General features: G+C 51.9%; 2 protein-coding genes across 4 annotated transcripts in view; one reads left to right on the top strand and one right to left on the bottom strand.

Annotated features, from left to right (window-relative positions):
* Window positions 1-4424, top strand: part of CLIP4 (CAP-Gly domain containing linker protein family member 4) — an 87353-nt gene extending 82929 nt beyond the window's left edge. For both annotated transcript variants that reach the window (XR_014253735.1, XM_082426143.1), the window contains one exon: window positions 4181-4424. Coding sequence is in view for 1 of the 2 variants with exons in the window: in XM_082426143.1 (XP_082282269.1) it covers window positions 4181-4205 (25 nt within the window). In the remaining variant the exon portion in view is untranslated. The remainder of the gene's footprint in view (window positions 1-4180) is intronic.
* LOC309643427 (ALK tyrosine kinase receptor-like) overlaps window positions 1-17411 on the bottom strand; it is a 29504-nt gene extending 12093 nt beyond the window's left edge. The window contains exons 1-6 of one of the 2 annotated variants that reach the window (XM_082426148.1): window positions 13594-17411; window positions 12823-12913; window positions 12629-12693; window positions 11085-11214; window positions 4829-4926; window positions 993-1085 (exon numbers count right to left, since the gene is read on the bottom strand). In XM_082426148.1, coding sequence (XP_082282274.1) covers window positions 993-1085; window positions 4829-4926; window positions 11085-11214; window positions 12629-12693; window positions 12823-12913; window positions 13594-13748 — 632 coding nt within the window. In that variant the 5' untranslated portion in view covers window positions 13749-17411. Of the gene's footprint in view, window positions 1-992; window positions 1086-4828; window positions 4927-11084; window positions 11215-12628; window positions 12914-13593 lie in introns of both variants that reach the window. The other variant, XM_082426147.1, reaches the window with a different exon arrangement.
* Window positions 17412-19658: the final 2247 nt, after the last annotated feature.

Raw genomic sequence — 19658 nt, 5'->3', positions numbered from 1 at the left:
TGTGGTAACAGGATGCCATCGGCATTCTTACCCCACGGAGATTGTTTACCAGTTCCGTGGGAGGCCTTCAAGGTCTCCCTTATTCTCCAAAGACTGAAAGGTCTACATGACCATCCCTCCTCACTCTCCCTCCGGATTAGGGAAGGTGTAATTAGTGACCATGCAAGGGAGTGACTTGCTCAGCTAATGGAGTGAGTCACTGTTGTAAATAATTAGACAAAGAAGAAACGGGAATTCCCTGGCAGTTCAGTGGTTAGGACTCTGCGCTTCCACTGCAGGGCACGGGGCATGGGTTCAACCCCTGGCTGGGGAACTAAGATCCCCCATGCAGTGCGGCATGGACCAAAAAAAAAAAAAGAAGAAGAAACTAGGGGTTGGGAAGAGAAGAGTGGGATAAAGTATAATAGAGGTTTTGTTTTTATTTTAAATTAAAATTTACTTTATTTTTTAATGTAGCCTTAAGAATATGACAGGGAAAAAGAAATGAAGCTGAGCTAAGTACCGATGGGCTTTGAACTACATTCCTGTGTCTCCTGGTGTGAGAAAAGAAGAGCGATGAGCTGGGCCCAGTTTCCTGTCAGTTCTAAGGTGCTCTTGCCTGGGGTGACGGAAGCTAAGCCTGTTTAGAATTCCTGAGTATTGAGGAAAGGGGTTAAGTAAGTTAAAGTTTACTTAGCAACTTTTTCCATATCAAGTATCCAGGTTATTCTGTGTTTCAGAACATGCTAGGACTATAGAGTTGGAACCAGAAAGACAATCTAATTAACAGCTTAGTGTCAATTATTGCAGGCAGTGTGATCCTAGAATTAGCCCTTCAGGCATGAGCAATGATTAAGGCTTCCCATGTCCTGAAAAGGAACTTAATGACATTTTAGGTGGCAAGTTGACAAGGCACCAGAGATGCTTTAGGGCACAAGCAGCCTTGTCGCACTCTCTTGAGGGGGTTAAGCTGAGGAGGTGAGCTCTGATGGGTGATGGCAGTCTTTACTCACCGGTAGATGTCTCGAGCCATTCCGAAGTCTCCAATCTTGGCCACTCTTCCAGGGCCTGGACAGGTCAAGAGGCAGTTCCTGGCAGCAATGTCCCTGGGAAGAAAGAAAATGAGAAAATGCATTTCCTAATTTTATTCTTGAAAAGATAAATGTATTATATTCAGCAGAAGGATTTTCACCTCCAATGTGAAGGTTCAGATAGTTCCCTTTTCTTCCCTATAGTTCCTTTCTACATTATACTTCAGTATGAAAGAAATAGCTAAGCAATTCTAGGTCTCAGAACTAACAGGGAAATGGAAAAGGATTTGGGGAGATGATTGAAATGTTAAATGGGATAATAATAATGAAAATAACTATAATAGGAACTAGAAAATCGATTGGCCTTTTACTGTGTACTTAAGCACTGTTCTATATGCTTCATATCTAATTCTCACCACAACTCTGTAAGACACAAGGTGCTATTATTATCCTTATTTTATCAAAAAAACTTAAGCTAAAAGAAGATAACAGAGGGACATAAGAAATGCGTTTGGCTTTAGGCTATTGTTCTGTACAGATTGCTGGTTGGTTTTTGCCGGTTGGATGAAGGAGTGTTCTGGAACAGCATAATTTCCATGATCAGATTCAAGTAGGTCAAAGTATTCCCAAATATTTCTAGTTTTATTTTTTAATAAGCCATTATGGTTTTTACATCCATGATTTTATCTAAAGGCTTTGCTAAGCTGTATGAATCATAGCTATGTGGCCGAAGAATCACTTCTTTTGAGTTAGAAAGTTATCTTGTCTCCTTAGTTGTTATGCTCCAGATGGCCTATTCTCCCGTAGCACACCTGTAAGCCCTGATCAGAAGCTTTCCAAGATCCATCAACTTCTACTCACTGACTGCTAACCCATTCTTGACATGCATGTGGGGATTAAGGATGCAGCCAGAAGAAGTCTGGAATGGGTTTCTAATAATATTGAAGTCCTGGATGGAAAAAAAAAAAAAAGTACTCCTTGGGGGAAACAGGTGGTGTTTTCACATTTTCAGTTGGTTTCATGAAGGTTCTGACCTTTGGCTGAGAAAGAAGGACATGGAGAATAAACAAATGGATAGTATTAAAAAAAAAATAGGGTCTGGATAGGGCATCATGGCTTAGGAGATCAGAACAATGGGTCAGGGTGGGAGATGGATGTCATTAATGCCACTGCCCTGATCCAGAAGGTTTAAGTTGAATTTCGAGGAGCAATGGTGCATAAAATGCCCTAAGGAAACCATAAAAGCATAACATATATGACATCAAAAAGAAGAAAAAAATAGTAGGAGATATAACCATTGCTTCTCAAGAGTAATATAGTGAAATAGACCAGAAACAATATTTATGGATCCGGAAAGGTCTTTCCATTGATGTGCAGGGAATGGTTGCTTAAAAAATTGATCTTGAATCTAATGGCAGGAAAGTAAATGTAACATCATAGAACACACCAAGAATTGGTAGAATGACACATATTTCTTGAAATGGCAATAAAGCATGTCCAAAGGAAACAGATCTAATAGAAAAATGGGAGCATGTGGATCTGGTGAGGGAGTTCCACTCTGAATTCAGCGGGTGTGGGTGCGTGGGAGTCTGCGAATCTTGAGGCAGACAGTGGGTGGAGGAAAGAGAATTAAGGTAAACCTATTGGGGGAGTGTGCCACAGACCTCAAGCCAGTTAGAAGATGTAAAAGATGCTTTCTTCAAACCAATTACCTCAGAAGACAGCTTTGATCGAGATGGACAATTTCTGCTAATAGTAACCCTTTGCTTATAAAGCAGATCATCTGATACATTATTGATTCAATCTTTGACAATTTCATTTCTCAAAAAAGATAAAAGGAGCAACAAACTATTACTCTGGGATCTCATTCTGACCTTCAGTAACTATTTACAGATATGGAAGCCATAAGAATCTTAAGAGAATATGATCCTGTTATCTTATTATCTGTAATAACAGCACTGGATATAGTCAACATGTTATCAGGCTTCTAGGAAAGCAGATTTCAGAACATCAGAGGAAAGATGAATATGATCCCTCAGTCAGAGAATCTGAACGCTTGGTGACTAATGTGGGAGTGGAGATAAAAAGGCAGAATCGGGGACTTCCCTGGTGGTCCAGTGGTAAAGAATCCACCTTCCAATGCAGGGGATGCAGGTTTGATCCCTGGTCAGGGAACTAAGATCCCACATGCCGCGGGCAACTGGACCCGTGCACCACAACTACTGAGCTCGCATGCCTCAACTAGAGAGCCTGCATGCCACAAACTACAGAGCCCACGTGCTCTGGAACCCGTGCGACACAACTAGAGAGAGAAAAAACCTGCACGCCACAACTAGAGAGAAGCCTGTGCGCAGCAACGAAGAGCCCGCATGCCTCCACGAAGGTCCCACGTACCACAACTAAGACCCGAAGCAGCCAAAAATAAATAAAATAATAAATAAATCTTTTTTCTTTTTTTAAAGGCAGAAACGACCTCCGGGAGAAGTGAAGGGAGAGTTCTGAAGTCACCAAGGTGACGGCACATGTTGCTCTCGGATGAGCCCAGACTTAGAGGACGTGGACAAAAGATGGAAAGATGGCTTTAGCCAAGGACTAATTCCAAAAAGAGTACAACCTTGCCATGTCTGAACAACAATAAAGCCCAGAGCTGAGATTTATGGAAAGTTGTGTACACATTAAAAAGGGCAAGAATGACAATGGCAGGGTTGGATGAGAACAGAAAGAACTGAGCCCAGCTTCTCTTTTACTTCTGTTATTTCTGTCAAGCACAATGATCTGCAAGTTGGAAAGGTTGAAAATCAAGAGGAAGATCTGAAGATCAAAATGATGAAGTGACAGTCAAAGGATGAGCCGATGTGAGCTTCCTGCCTTGCTTCAGGAATGGTTTTGGGAAGCTAGGCCAGTGTATTTCTTGATCTTCAACTTCCCCATTTTTATTAGGGAAGGAAGCATAGCTTGCTATCTACCTACACGCTTTTCTATTTCTAAACTCATACAGATTCTCTCATTTTCTACGTTGTATTACATATTCTAATTATTAGGAACATGTCTTATACTCTTTGATGGGTTAATGAGTGTTTATTAGTTCACCAGGTTGTTATTTACTAAATTAGAAGCAAATGGTTAGGAAGAGCTTTGCAAAGAGCCTAACGATCTACTTGACTTTCCAGGTTTCAGAATCAAGCTGTCTGCTGAGAAAGCCATCGATGGCCACATGGAAAGGAATACGTGTCATCTCTCATGTCTATAGCATTACACATGGACTTGATGTACCAATGCAAACACCATTTAAACACAAGGATCATAGAGAGTAGAAGAAATGAAGTACAGAGGTGGAGAAAATAATCATTATTCTTCATTTCAGAGTATTTTAGAAAAAAAATAATTTATCCAATAAACATTTATTGTGCCCCACTATGTGCCAGGGATATGAAGATGAATAAAACAGGGTCCTTGCCTTCGAGTTACCCATAGTCAGATATGTGAAAATATAAACTCCTTAAACTTCCCTTAAGGAGCCCAGTTTTCTAGACATGGAAACGTTCACATGATCTAGGACTTGACACAGGCAGGAGTTCCTGCAGGGGGTCAGGTATAGCTCATCTGGGTCTCCAGCACTGGTGTGGATGTTTTATGATCCCACTTTACATATGGGCCAAATGAAGCCCTGGTAGAGTAATAAAGACAAACAAAGCTGAACCATCCAAACAGCTTTGGAGAGAGACCTATTGTTCTGCTCTGAAGGCGTGATCTGGGCCCCTGAGACATGTAGGGAAGCATACAGAAGGCGAGGGTAGAGCAAGGTCACTTAGACTCACCGGTGGATGAAGTGATTTTCCTCTAGATACTGGCAGCCACAGGCGATGTCCCGAGCCACGTGCAGGAGGTCCAGCATGGCCAGGGAGGAGGGCTGATTCTGTGGCAGACAGAAATGACCGGCTGATGAGAAGCTCTTGGGGGAGAGAAGATCTGAAACACTCGCTTCCCATGCTTGCTAGGAGGCCAAACAGGTGCGCCACCCCCAGGGTCTTGGCCCTGGCTGCACATTCAAAATCACCTGGTGGCTTTAAAAAAAATGCAGATGCCTGGGCTCAGCCCAGACCAAAGACTCCATTTCTGCAGGTGGGCACAACATTTACAGGGTCGCAGCTCCCAGATGAGTGGGGACGGAACCCTAAACCACAGGAACCGGTACTGGCAGACATCCTGCCCCTTTGCATTTTTTCTGCCCATTCTTCCACCTCAGTCTTCATAAACATTTGAATCCCCCAAACGTACAAACAGGCCTGTGAGGAAATCACGGGGGCTAATGTTGTTTTAGAAATGCTCTAGTTAAATGCTTAAAAATATTTTAAAAAAATTAATTTTCTTCCTGAAGACCTAGACCTGAAGTGGATTGAAAAAGGAAAGCTTCCAGAAAATGCTGGGCAGCTGAAGAGCCATCTCTGGCTTTTCTGCATGAATTCTCTTTTGTGCAAAAGTTGCTGCCGCCCCCCCACCCCCGCTGCCCCTGAGATGCACCCCGTCTTTGCCTCCCCACAGCCTGGTGGAGCCCTGGGAAGTCTTTTCTGAGGGCTTCGCCCTCCTTGGTGTCTTTTAAATTCCTAAACCCCCAAGTCTGCAGCAACACGTCGTCATGCAGCGTCACATTCACTGTGCTCTTCTGTGCCTATTTTACCATGTCCCCAAGGAAACTTAGAGGCACCCGAGGCAGGGCCTTCAGCGTCCACTTCCGTGGTCTCCAGCACGACCCTTAGCTCGCTGCCGTGGTTCAGTGAACAAGGGGGTTCGTTGGTTGATTACAGCCGAACTAGGGTTTACCCAGATGCCGGCCACAGATCGGGGCCTCCCCAGGACTCCTTGGAGCGATAGCAGGGGTCTGAAGGAGGCAGAGAGGAGTTTGTCTAGGGCGTGCTTCAGTTCTGGGGGAGACGACTCAGGGAGGGGAATAGTCTCTGCCCATGGACCATTGGGCAGGGCCTTACATGTAACAGAGCAAGTTCCAGGACATGATCTCCTTTGATGCAACATCCCATGTGGTCGGTAGGGAAGAGAGATTACCTCTGTATTAAAGATGAGAGGGCTGAAGGCTCAGAGAGGCTCAGGTCACACAGTCAACAGGGTGGAGCCGAAACTGCCCTGAGCTGGGCTTTAAGGGTCTGGGTTGGGGGAAGTAGGATTCTAAGAGTTAAAACTGAGCTTCTCGGGAGAGCGTGTCCGAGAAGGGCCGGAGTACCCATGGGCACAGCGCACGGTACCCAAGTGAATACAGATGCAGCACACAGATGCCGTGAGGGCACATTTCGGTGCTCAGCTGAGCTGAGCTGGGCTTCATCCTGCTTGTCCCTTATTGGCTGTGTGGCCTGGGGCTGACTGCTTTGCCTCTGTCCAAGCCCCCGTGTCCTGGTCTGTGAAGTCAGCGTGACACTCTTGGCCTCACTGGATTGTCAGGAGCACCTGTAGTCAGAGGCACAGAGTGAGTGCTTCATAGAGGGCTCTGCAGTTATGGAGGGGGCTGCTCCTGGAGGGTGCTGTGGGGTCTTGGGAAATGGCTCTTGTGCTGGGCTTCTCCCGGGACCTTGTCAGGCTGAGAAGTACTGGGCACTGTGAGAGACAGTCCCCTTTTCCTGGGGAAAAGGAAAGTAATATATTTCCAATGGGAATATGCATCCATCTTGCTATAGTATTAGAACAATCTTTTCTCTCTCCAGGAAAATGCTTTCTGTTCCTGCCAAAGAGGACCCAGTCCTAGCTCCCCCTGGGTCTCTTTGTGTCTTAGCCCCCATCACTCAGGATGCAAGGACCACTGATGTCTCAAATGCTCCATGAGTCTGGTGTGCTGCAGGGACTAAATCTTCCCAGGCATTAACCCACGGGCCGGGTTTATCTGGGCTCCCTGTCTTTGGCTGCTCAGAGCAAATTAACTGTGCCGCTAATCAGTCTGCACAGAAGCAGATAGTCAGTAACCCATGGGTGTGTGTGTGTGTGTGTGTGTGTGTGTGTGTGTGTGTGTGTGTGTGTGTGTGTGTGTGTGTGTGTGTGTGTGTGTGTGTGTGTGTGTGTGTGTGCAGTGGGGGAGGTGTGGATGCTGTGGCAAAACCGATACTTAAAGCTAGCAGTGCAGAGCGTAGCCAGTGTGCTCAGTGCCATTTATATCCATCCTGGGCAAAGAAGGACTTGGAACCAGGGTTTTTCCCCCTATTTGCCACTGAATGCGGCACTTCCTTTGGCAACTCGGGCAGTCATGGTTATGCGTGTATCCCGCCCAGTACTCAGAGAGGATTTTGTCCAGTATTTCCCAAAGCAGGCTGTGGGATGGAATTCAATCCAACAGGCATGGGAATTCCTGGGTTAAACAGGTTTCTTTATCACAGGAATTATTAGAGTCTTGGCTATACGCTAATGTGTACTGAGAATCAATAAGAGGAGAGTCTGCGTGGCTCTGAAATTTGCTTGACCAAGGAATTCTTTAGAGCATATGTGTGAGTGTGTAGCACCTCAGGGTACCGGAGTTCCCTTCAGGGACACTGTTTTGACCAATATCCTACTTTTACATGGGAGAAAAGAGGCCCACTGAAGTGGCATAATTTCTTTGCTCGTAGTTTCTGAGGGGCTATTTCCAAAGGATAATGTATATACTAATAAAAGACAGAATAATATTGATATCTGTTCCTTCCTTAAGTAGTTTCTGCATTTAGAGATGAAGGGTCACAGGACATGGGGGAGGAACTGTTTCACCAAGTGAAAAACAGACTAGGGATATATTTTAAAATTGACACCTATGAGGGTAAGAGGGAAAGATGAAAGGAAGAAGCAAAGAATGCAGACGGGGGACACAAAATATTAAAAGTGGCAAAAATCCATTTTGAAAAGTGATGAGATGTGAATGGTGCTGGGCCCTCACATTCCTGGCTCCTGACATGGCCGAGAAAATACCCCTCCACGCATTTTGGAGGCAGCATTGGTATTTGGCAAAGTTGAAGCCAAAGATGAAAACCTAAGCATTAGTTGCAATCAGAGGTTCTCACCCCTGCGCTGTTGACCTCTGACATCCAAGAAGCTGTCTTGTACTGAGCCTCTTCTCTAGAGCCATTACCTACAGGATTACCATGTTCCAAACAGCTATAGACACTATAGCGGTCAATGACCGCCATCTTTAATAAAGAGATTACTGACTCCTTAATGGCCTTTGTCATTATTGATTGAATCAACTGATATTAAAAGACAGCTACTAGCCTACATCTGGCATATATTAAACCCTCAATAAAAATTTGTTCAATAAAGAGAGCATCTGCAAAATTATTTTGCCATTAAAAGGGTCCTTCCTTCTTGAGGAGGTGGGGTCCTGGGACCGAACGATGTTTTCCTCTGTACCCATGAATTTCATTTCCATGACAGACATGGTCGGCCCAGGCGCCCATTCTGTCCTCTGAGTCTGTGTATCCATCACTACCTCATGTCCTTCTATCCTGATGGTCCGTGGAGCCACTGAGCGCCAGGGATGGCAGGAAGTGAGCATAGAGTGCTCGCCTGATTCTGAGTGCCCAGCCGGGTGCCTGCACACAGCAGGTCATCATCAGGTACGCCCGGACAGACTCAAGCACTTCAAACAAATGAATCAGGTGGACGTCAGGCCTTCGAATCCAGTGAGTTCCACAGCCTGGAGGCGCAACTCTGCCCACCCGCTCCTCAGGGTGTGTACCTCTCCAGCCCTGATGCCCATCAGCCAGTCCCTCCCTTCTTCATCATGTGTAGGATTTGCTGATATTAGCTCCCCTTGGTCCACTTCTAAATCGCGCTCCTTTCTCACAGTCAACCTGACCCCCACTCCACTAAGCTGGATTTTGTGGTTCTGAGAATACATGCAGGACACCCAGCAACCTCCTCCCCACCTCCCCACCCCTTCCACCCACGGCCGGAAGTTGCTGCTACAAACACATTTGCACGGGGTCACTCTGGAGGGCTGTGATCTGACATTTTAAATCACCCATCGTGGACAGTACCTCAGGAACGACCAGCTCACCTGAGATGAGTGGGTGTGTAAAGGGGTAGGGAGGAAGACCGGGGTGCTACCAGGACCTGGGGGCATGGTTGGCAGGGAGAGCCACACAGAAGAAGAGCAGGGTCAAGGGTTAACGGGCAGATTTGGTGGCGGGGATCCTGCCCCGGAGAAGCGGCTCTCCCAAGCACAGTCGGCGTTCTCCTGGCTCCGCGCATCCCTCGGGCGGTGCCTGCAGCTAGAGGCCGGAACTTGGCAGCAGGCTCCTGCTCTGAGCCTCCTTGGAGTGGTACTGGGGCTGGAGGTGGGGGGAGATATCAGTGATCCGCCTTTCCTTGCTGGTGCTTCGTTCTTTGAGACAACATTCAAATCCTCTTTCATCATCAAGGGAGAGAGATACCTTTGCCTGCAAGTCCTCGGGCTTGCCAAGTGAAGGATTCCCAGATTCCCTTTACAAGGAGGTCACAATACTTTCCTGTCCTCAAGCCCCAGGAATCTCCAGTGGGAAAGCCAGAGCTATGCCTCTGCCCAAAGTGTGATACCATGTGTTCCCTGTTTGACGTCTGCCAGAGGCACTGCTTCCCAGCACTGCTCGGCCTTGCTGGGTGCTGGTGGGAAAGCCAAGGCTGGTGCCCAGACCTGGCAGGGATGCCTGCATAGCTGGCGGCAGTTGCTGTGAACAACCCACCCTCACCTTGGCACTCGGGGCTTCTCAAAGGGGACCATCAGGATAAACAGCACAGCAGGCTGGAGAGAGCATGGAATCAGGAGCCAGCAGGCCTGAGCTCTATCCCAGCTCTTCCGCTTCCTGCGCGCCTCGGCAAGTCACATGACCACTCCGAGCCACTGTTTTCCCGTCTCCAGAACGGGGTGAGATCTGTACCATCTACTTCATAGGGTGGTTGTGAGAAACGTGAAACTCTGGGGACGAGGCTGATAATGCAGATGAGGATTATCACGAGGCGGGGTTAGTTCTCGCTCCGCCTCCCCCAGCCCCCTTCCTCCTGCCACGTGTGCTCAGGTGCGTACACACTTATCTCAAGGAGTTAGATCGGATTCCTCTTAGATGCCGAGAGAGGCTTGCGGGAACACTGTGGAGGCTCCTAAGGATGCGGTCTCTAAACTGAGCCTGAGTGAAGGCGTGGGCTGGAGTAGGCGTGACCTTCCGAGGTTTGCGTCACCACCTGGGGTCCTCGTGAGGAGTGTTCCGTTCTGGGCTTGCTGTGGCACAGCGGTTGTCAGTCTTCTCTGCTTCCCTGGGGGTGGGGAGGGTACAAGTCTTCCCCGTGGTCCTCAGAGTCCAGTGGCAACTAAAGGAAGTCAGGTCCTAACTCAGGGGTCGGCTCTGCTCCAGTTTCCAGGGTCCAGGCCTCTTGAAGACCCCGGCAGTGACTGGAGTGGACAGCTGGACTCCGGGATCGCCCAGTGTGCTGTGTTATATAAATGATCTCTGTCTGAGATGTTGTAGCCTAGCCCGAGGAGTTCACGTTGCAGATGCTGAGGTTAGAGGGGGTTGGCTGCCCTAAGCAGGTGGTCCAGTGGCCAAGCAGGGCTGGGCGTGGGTGGGTCCACTTAGGTTTCTTCACTCCCCCAAGCTCTAGCCCTTTAACCATAACATGTATGCAGCACCTTCCTAAATACCCCAGCACTCGACTTTGATAGTAAAACTACAAGGTCAGGATGTCCGCATTTGAGAGATGAGGACAGTGGGGCTCAGAACGGGTGGATGCAGAGTGACCCGCCCCAAGTCAGTTGGTTGAGTGAGTGACACAGCCAGCATGAAAGTCCCCCCACTGTGCTTGTCCCTAGTTTGGTTTTCCACAATCAGCAGGCCATAAAAATAGATACAGCCTGGAGAAGATGTTGCACAAGCCTTGCACAAGCTCCCTGGGGCTGGGCTCGGCCATCAGCCACCCTCTGTCCCCTCTCTCCCGCCTTTCCCCCAGATCCGAGCCCGTGGGCCGACTCCCTCGGTCCCACTGAGTATGTTGCTTCCCAGGCTGCCCACCCTGGCTCCTTCCGCCCCCCGCTCCGTCCCCCGGCACAACTACTGGGAAAGGCTGGTTCTCACTCACCGGGCGAGGGCGCGTCTCTCGGAGGAAGGACTTGAGGTCTCCTCCCGCCATGAGCTCCAGCAGGATAAATCGGGGCAGGGCTTGCAGACTCACCCCGATACAGCGCACGATGTTCTGGTGGTTGAACTTGCTGCAGAGCAGAGGGGAGTAATCGAATTTAACTGAGCTGAGTCTGGGAAAATCTTAAGTGGGCAAAGCTGGGTAGAGTTATGCTTTCAGAAGCCACATTTTGTAAATGCTTTCTGTAAATGTGGGAAGCAGGCGTCCCAGGCTGGGCCTAAGCAGAGGATAATCTGGTTGCTGAGCAGCTGGAAGAACCAGAGGGCAGGGCTGGCAGGAGTTCAGTCTGCTTGAAAGAACTTGCTTGGAGGCGGTGGGGTGGAGGAGGGACTTGGGTGAGAAGGTGGGGCGGGGGGAGGGGAGGGCTTCGAGGCTGGGGCGCGGACTGCTGGCCAGGATTCACGTTTGGGGTTTGGGTTTTCAGAGGAAGGCCTCAGGCGGAAGCTGGAGGAACTGCTTCCCCGAGGGACTGCGTGAGACCTGCCCGGTGACCGTGTGTGGAAGAGAACAAGGAAGAGGGCCACGGGCTCCCACTGTGGACTCCTCATGGGGGCTCTGAGATTTGGGTTTTCTTGTTAACATGATCCTATCGGGACACGTGAGGCAGCGGGGCCAGGGAACTCCACGTGGGTGCCCGCGCGCAGAGGTGACACACTGGGTGATGGTACACCCAAATATAATGCTGCTTAGTTACTGCCAAGTAGGGAGATGGAGTGATTTGGGTCTCCTTCCATCTACTCTTCTACTTTCCAGGTTTTAATCAATAATCACATATTACATGCTCAATCAGAAAATACGTCATTTTTAAAGCAGGAGCTGAGCCTGCTGCTATCCTCCTATGGACCCAGCGCACCACACACACTGCTCTGGACTCGTTCCCTCTGCCACTTCTGTCAAGGGGAGACCTCGGGCCACCCCAGCCTTCAGGATGTTTGAGGTTCCCCAGTGCACCAGGAGGCCATGAGCCTGGCCAGATCTCAAGGTCCGACATCTGCTGTCAGAGCCCCAGACACCGAGACTCCCAGTGGGGGGCCCCAGATCCACCAGTTGAAGGGTCAGGCCAGCTGGGTGGACCAGGGTGGGCGCCTTCCATCACTTGGGGGCCCATTTCCTTTACACGAGAGCTGAGAGCTGGGGTTGGCGAAGCACCCGGTGGAAGAGATACCTGGAGGAGGATTGTATCTTCTACTGTCAACAACCAGCATGCTCTGTTTCTTAAGAAAAGGGGGAAAGGAACCAGTGGATGACACAGGGATGCTGGTTGAAGGCGGAGTGATACCGATTGGATTCTTTTTCTAAGACAACCATCTGGGGGCTGGTTCCACTCTGGTAAGACGTGCTAAGAATTTACGGAGTCTCCTGTTGGAGAGGGAGGGGTACGCTGCAGGACAACCCTGTTTCCCTCAGAGACGTGCCTGTTAGAAACATCTCGTGTCCCTTACAGGCTTGAGGAAGTGGTGTGGGGTGTCTCCCTGTGTCGGTACCTGATGATCAGGGCTTCCATGAGGAAATCCAGTTCGTCCTGTTCGGAACACACCTCAGGCAGCGTCTGGGCACAGAAGGGAGGGTGGGAAGGAGAAGGAGGCTGTGAGCCGCAGAGGTCAGAGGCTGTCAGCAGAGAGCCACGCTTACAGAGACCCCTGGCCGAGGTCAGGCCCACAAGGGAGCCGCCTCTTACCTTTACAGCCACTTGCAGGGGGCTCGGGTCGTTGGGCATTCCAGACACCTGACCTTCATACACCTCCCCAAACGCACCGTGGCCCAGACCCCTGTGCAAAGAGAAGGTGAGATGAGACAGGGGCACATTTAGTGGATGCACACGGGAGCCAGGGGGTCACGCACACCCTCAAGGGTAACGCCCTCAGTCTGGCTTTGCTCGTCGGTCCTGGGCCTCCATTGCTTTACCTGGCAAGAAAGTTTCCAAGTCAGGATTCAGGACATTGGCTGGACATTCCTTCTGTGAACACTTACTGAGCCTCTAATATTTGCCAGGGACCTAAGACTAAGCCTGCCAGGGAGGCTTGTGCTCCCTGGGGCCGGGGGTGTGGGGCATAGACAGCTGGCGGACACCCCCTGGAGTGTGGTTGGTGAGTGACAGACACGTGCAGAGGGAGCTCTGGGAGCTGGGAGTGCGCAGGGGAGCAAGACTTGGGGAGGGGCACTTGGGTGGATTTTGAGGAGAGCCCCTTTCCTCCCATCTAATCCCCCTCTCATTGTACCAACCCCATGTGTATATGGGGTGTTGAACAAGCAAACACCCCCCCAATGGCCCTGAACACTGAACCTTCTCCCCCTGGGGGGACTGGGGGTGCCCCGAGGGGTGGCTCTACTGGCTTCTTGCTGCCGGAGGATTTCGTGGTGCAGGGATGACATCTGGCCCCCTGGAGCTCTCCCTTCCCTGCCTCCCCCACACCCCCCGCTGCCCCCCAGGACAGTGATGGGCACTCACCGGATGAGGGTGATGTTTTTCCTGGGCACCTCCTTCAGGTCACTGATGGAGGAGGTCTTGCCGGCAAAACAGTAGTTGGGGTTGTAGTCGGTCATGATGGTGGAGGTGCGGAGCTTGCTCAGCTTGTACTCGGGGCTCTGCAGCTCCATCTGCATGGCTTGCAGTTCCTGGTGCTTCCGGCGGTACACTGCAGACACACGGAGGTCAGCGCAAGGTGGCCCAGGCCAGGCAGCCAGGCCACCTCCTCCAGGAAGCCTTCCTGGATCTCCAGCTCCTCCACAGGGATCTAAATCTTTCCATCACACTTAGTCATACCAACAAAATGATTACAGACGTGAAAGTGTACCTTTAATTGAAAGATGAAAGTAAATGTAAAGCTTAAAATCATATAAATGGAAAAGATTTATTGTATCATGCAGGGGCAGAGGCACATTAGTTTGGGTCCTCTGAGAAGCAGACCCAAGACAGGATTAAACATGCAAGGATTTTATTAGGGGAAATGCCTGTGAGAGATAATTGGGAGGGAAGCCAGGAAGGCTGGGAAGCCACCATACTGTGTTGAAAGTCTGACCCCATGTGAAGGACAGGGTGAGGGAAGGTTGAGCAAAGACCCTAGATGGCCATTCAATCTAAAGAAGTTCCAGCAAGGCTCTTGCTAGGTTCTGGATCCGAAGTCGGCTGTCAGAGGAGTCCCATGTCTCCAGGAGGGGGCCTGCCTTAGCAGCTCTGCTCTGCCCAGGCACTGGGTCGGGCAAGCATGGCAATGGATTTGAGAGTACAGCTGGTGCTCTTGGTTACCTGTGTCTCCTACAGTTGAAGAACTGCCAAGCCACATAGCTGGAGACTGTCACAGAGTGAAAGGTCTCTAAACTGGGTCTAAGCTGGTGCCTGAGGACCTGAGTTCTAATTCTGCCTTTGTTACTTACAAGCTGTGACACTGACAAGTGACACGTGACCTCTTTGGATCTCAGTCTCCTTCTCTGTAAGCAGGGACAATAACTCCTGCCCTGTCTCCTAAAGCCCCACTCCCCATCCCCTAGGTTTGTGATAATGAAATGAATTCACCAACATAAAATGGTTTTGGAGGGAATTCCCTGGTGGTCCAGTGGTTAGGACATGGTGCTCTCACTGCCGGGGTGTGGGTTCAATCCCTGGTCAGGGAACGAAGATCCCACAAGCCGTGCAGTGCAGTGCCATGAAAAAAAAAGGAAGGAAAGGAAAGGAAAGGAAAGGAAGGAAGGAAGGAAGGAAGGAAGGAAGGAAGGAAGGAAGAAAGGAAGGAAGGAAGATAGGAAGGAAGGAAGGAGAAAGAAAAGAAAGAAGAAAGAAAGGAAGGAAGGAAGGAAGGAAAGAAGGAAGGAAGGAGAAAGAAAGAAAGAAAGAAGAAGAAAGGAAAAGAAAGAAAGAAAGAAAAGGAAGGAAGGAAGAAAAAAGAAAGAAAGGAAGGAAGGAAGGAAGAAAGGAAGAAAGAAAGAAAGAAAGGAGGAAAGAAATGGTTTTGGAAAGTTCTAAACAGCTCTCCCAGTACAAGTGACCACTGGCACTGTTACTACTACGTGTGAGAACATTCTAAATATAAGGCAGACTCCATGGGAGGTGATTCACAGGGCGGGGCCAGGGCAAGTGAGTCGACTCCTGCGCGTTCAGTTCCTCCTCTGTGAAATATGCCAACCGTGATCATAGGGCTCTCTGAGGGTTCGGTGAACTAAAATGTGTCAGTCACCCATCGTGTGGTAAGTGTGCAACCAGTTAGCTCTTGTCATCCTGCTCTCTGCAGGACGGCATCACGGGAATCACATTAGCTGCCACCGCCCTGTCCACCCCCAAATTCCCTTGCCCTCGAGGGGCTGGCCTGAAAGTGCTGCCCGGAGCTGAGCCTTTCCTTCTGCTTCCCCTCAGGTCCCTGCCCACCTGTCCCGGGCATTTCCAGCAGGAAGAGCCTGGCTGGACCATGCAGAGCCCTCTGCGACCTGCAGGTCAGCACCCCTTGGCTCACTGGCCTAATGGGGAACACTCAGAAACCAGCTCTGCATTCTCTGCATGGAGTGGGGAAGGGCGGGCTGGAGGCGTGACACAGGAAGCGAGCCAGACTAGAAGAGCCCGCTGAAGCCCAGGTCTGATGAGAGCTGAAAGTGAGGTCTGGGGTGGGGCTGACCTTTAGCCACGGTGCTCTCCTCTGAAGAGTGGCCCCTCCTTGAGCAACCAGGAGGCTATGCACAGGGCTGAGGTTCAGAATCGGGGGCTCCTAGGAACCAGGGATGTGCAGGGGGGTGGAGTGAGGGGGCCTTCTGTTTTGGCTTGGCTTGGGCTGCCCTCATTACTACCCACCCAGAGTGAAACCTCAGCATCCATGGCACAGCCTGAGATGCTATTCTGTTCTGCCAGATCTGCCTTCCCTGCCCCGCTTTGGAAGTGCTGGGGCTCTGGGACACTCACCGATCATGATGCCGGAGAAAGCCAGGACGAGGGCGGCCACGAGGGCAGAGGTCACGACGGAGAGGATCAGCGAGAGTGGCAGGTGGGGCTCCGGGGTGGGTGACACTGGAAGACAGGTCCCCACGAGGCACCGATGACCACGTGGATTCTCCTCTGAGCTGGCCCCAAGTCAGAAAGACCCTCCCCAGCCTTGGACACCTGGACCACCATCCTTTTCAGAAGATCAGGGCATGAAGCAGGTTTGTCCTGGTTTTACAACTTTCAACAGTAGCTTTTGTGGGGAGGGAATATGTAAAAGGGATAAATATCAAAATCTGGACATTGATCCAAAACATCAAATGCGCATGACAGGATGAGGATGAAAGGTGAGCCAACAGTGGCTGTAGAAGAGATTCAGGCACCTGAGATGACGACAAACTCAGTACGACCCAGTGACAGAGTGTCCTGGTCAGTTAGACTCTGGAGGCTGAATTGATTCTCTGTCCGCGAGCGCACTGGGCCCGGCGCATGGGAGGGAGGGCCCAGGTGCACGCTGGCATCGACCACACCGAGGCACCGTGCCTGGGCCCGGACACTGCATTTCAAAAGGGACGTTGACAACTGGAACACCAGGATGGGGAGGAGGCATAAACCTGTGTCCCATATGAATGGATGGAAATGAACGGGTTATTTAACCTGGAGAAGACTTGAGGAGGAGGACGGCAGCGCTGTGTTCAGATGCCGCGCCTGAAGGGCCACCGTGAGCAGGGAGCCGAGGAGTGGAAGCCGGAAGGAACGGGTCTGGCTCTGTAACTCCCCGATGGGACTCTGTGCCTTAGGAGTACTGAGGTCCCTGGCGCTGGGGTGGCCAGTGGAGATGGGCTGGTCCCCTGATGGGGATGTGGGGGTCACATCCGGGATTAGGGGTGGGACTAGGTGACTTGCGACTCCTTCCCGAGCCGTGACCCACCTTTCGCACACAGGTCCCTCTACCCATCGTCAGAGCACTGGTGTTGCGGGCAGACAGGGGTGTCAGGAAGTTTACAAAACTGCATCTGAGGTGTCCCAGAACCAAAGAAACCAGCTGTGGCTCAAGCTCTGGGCTCCCTCCCCCACCCCCTTACCTATGCAGGAGACACCGTCCTCGGCCAGCACTGTCCCATGGTCGCAGAAGCAGATGACCCTGTGGCTCTCGGGGTCCATGTGGCACTCATCTACCTCACAGTGGCTGCAGTTCAGGTAATGCTTAATATTCACTTCCCCGTGACCCTCCATCACTGGTGAGAAGGAGGGAGGGTCAGCCTCAGGCGGAGGCCGCCCTGCACCCCACCCCCAGGCTCTGCGCTCTATCTCCAGCTGGTCAGGGTGGGTTCTCTGGTCCCTGCTCCTACATCCCATCGCCACTGGGAGCGCTGTCTGTGCAGGAAAGTCCACAGTGCATCTGGTGAGGGGAACTCAGAGGACAGGCAGGCAAGTGGGAGGGTCCACACGAGGGTCACTTAGGCTGGCTGCTACAGGTACCGGGCCTACTACTGTTGCATTTTCTAGGGCTGGCCAGTCTTCTCCCTCTGTGTCCAAATCAGATCACGCATCCTGATTTCCAGAAAACTTGGTGAGATGACCACTAAGAAGACTTGCCTGCAAGGGACCCACGATCACACCTTTGTGTCCTCGACTCACATCAGTAGCCCTGGAGTTCTAGCTGGAGGGAGAGCTGGCTTAAGGAAGCTGGCTCTGCCACCTGGCAGAGGGGGTACCTTTTAAAGCCGGGGTGTACAGGATGCCCAGTGGATTGATGAAGGAAACTCCATCCTCCCCGTCCATCTCGGGGTCATTGTTTGCGGCTGCATTGCCACCTGTGGCAAACCAGAGGAGAGTTTAACGCAGAGAGGTGGGTGCCCAAGTCTGGACACACGTGCGCATCAGCAGGGCAAGCAGTGGGGTCAGGGAGGGGCCTCGAGGGTGGGGCGGTGGGGAGGGAAGGGAGGCTCAGGGCACAGGGGCTGCAGTTGGGGCTCGGCTCAGTAGAAGCCTGGTGTGTGGGCCACTTTCTCCTCCAGGTCCGGGCCAGCTCCCGCTGGGGGGTCTCCACCACTCTGCTGGGCCCCCCCCAGGAAGCAGTCCATGTTAGCAAGAGTCGGAAGAGTTCTAGTCTCCCCAGGCTGGGTTGGCCCCTCGGCCCCTCTTCCAGGACTGGCCGGGCAGTAGCACCGAGGAGTGGCTCTCCTGTCCCATCCGGTCAGGGTTGGGGCAGGGGGGATGGGCCCCTGTGCCTTTAGGCTCCTGTCCCTCCTTTCAGTGGGGGTTGGGTTATCTTTGGGCTCCTCCCCTTGGGCTCCTCCCACCCGCCCTCGGCTTGGAAAAGAAGAGCATCTGGTCAACACGAGCATCTCACACACAGCGTAAAGCAAAACACGGACAGCACACCACAGCGCGTGCATGCATGGTGTCCTAGTCTGTGGGGAGGCCCCTCAGCTTCAGAAGGCTCTTCTGCTCTGCTCTGAAGCCCAGAGGAGAGCTGGGGCCCGGGGCCAGCTGCCTGCTGAAGGGCTGGGCCGGGGCTGCCCGCAGCTGCCCTCAGGACACGCACCCACCAGCAGGGGGAACGGCGCCCTTCTGGAAGCTGGTGGGCTGGGGCAGTAAAGGAAGTGTGGGGAGTCCACGAGGCCGGAAGCCGCACACCAGGTCCTCAGGGAGCTGGCTTGGCAAGGACTCGGGCCAGGCCATCCGAAGGGAGGCACGGGGTAGAGGAGTCTGGCCTCCAAGGCTCTCATGCCAGTGCGTCCTTGGGGGAGGCCCAGAGTAGAGGCTGGGAAGCCAAAGCCCCTTTAACATCGGCTTTGGGGGAGATCAAGAATCGTATGGGATCTTGATGCTGTCCTATCGAAACCTCGAGGCAGGATGCTGTCTCGAAAGCCAGCACCCTGCCTCTGGCTCGTCTGGTGGGGCTGGGAGGAAGGCGTGCACGGTCACATCACAATCCACACTGGGGGTGGGCCAGGGGCGTGCAGGCAGGGGCCGGGGAGAGGACGGGGGTGAGGTGCCTAGGACTAAGAGGGGAGGGCAGCGACACCTTGAACACGAATCATCTTTACCTATGTATCCTCCGCCTCCTCCACCTGAGGAGCAGCCCCCTCCACCCCCTCCGAAACCCCCTCTGGTCTCCCACCCCCACTTCCTCATGGCCTGGGGGCACGGATGTCCTCCGGTGGCACCTTCCAGCAAAGACTTTCCAGACCAGAGCAAGGAAGTGTTATCATTCCAGCCACCTCCACCACCTGCGGGAAGAGACGGAGAAACGCCCAGGTGAGGGTGCCGGCTGGCCTTGGGCGGCTGCTGGGCCTGGCGAAGGAGGCAGGACTCGGTGTCTCCGAGGGGTGCTTGCCCCTGTCCGGTGCCCAGGGGGCCTGTCCTCAGTGGGGCCTGGGGCCTTCAGAGTCCACGGCCGAACGTGCCCTTTGCCCGAGGGAGACCTGCTCTGGCCACAGTCGTGCTCGTCCCGATGGGAGCGCCTCGTGCCCCAGCTTCTTGTCAGGCCTCTGGCTCAAAAGCCCGGGAGCGTGCTCGGTGAGGGACGGGGGAAGTGGAGGGGACAGGCAGCACGACTACTAACTTGTGCCTCTGCCTTCCCTCTATGCCTACCAACTCCT

Source organism: Balaenoptera physalus, assembly GCF_965194825.1.
Source record: "Balaenoptera physalus genome assembly, chromosome: 15".
Classification (NCBI taxonomy): domain Eukaryota; kingdom Metazoa; phylum Chordata; class Mammalia; order Artiodactyla; family Balaenopteridae; genus Balaenoptera; species Balaenoptera physalus.
The sequence above is the reverse complement of the archived record's forward strand: the minus strand, read 5'-3'. Positions and strand labels throughout refer to the sequence as shown.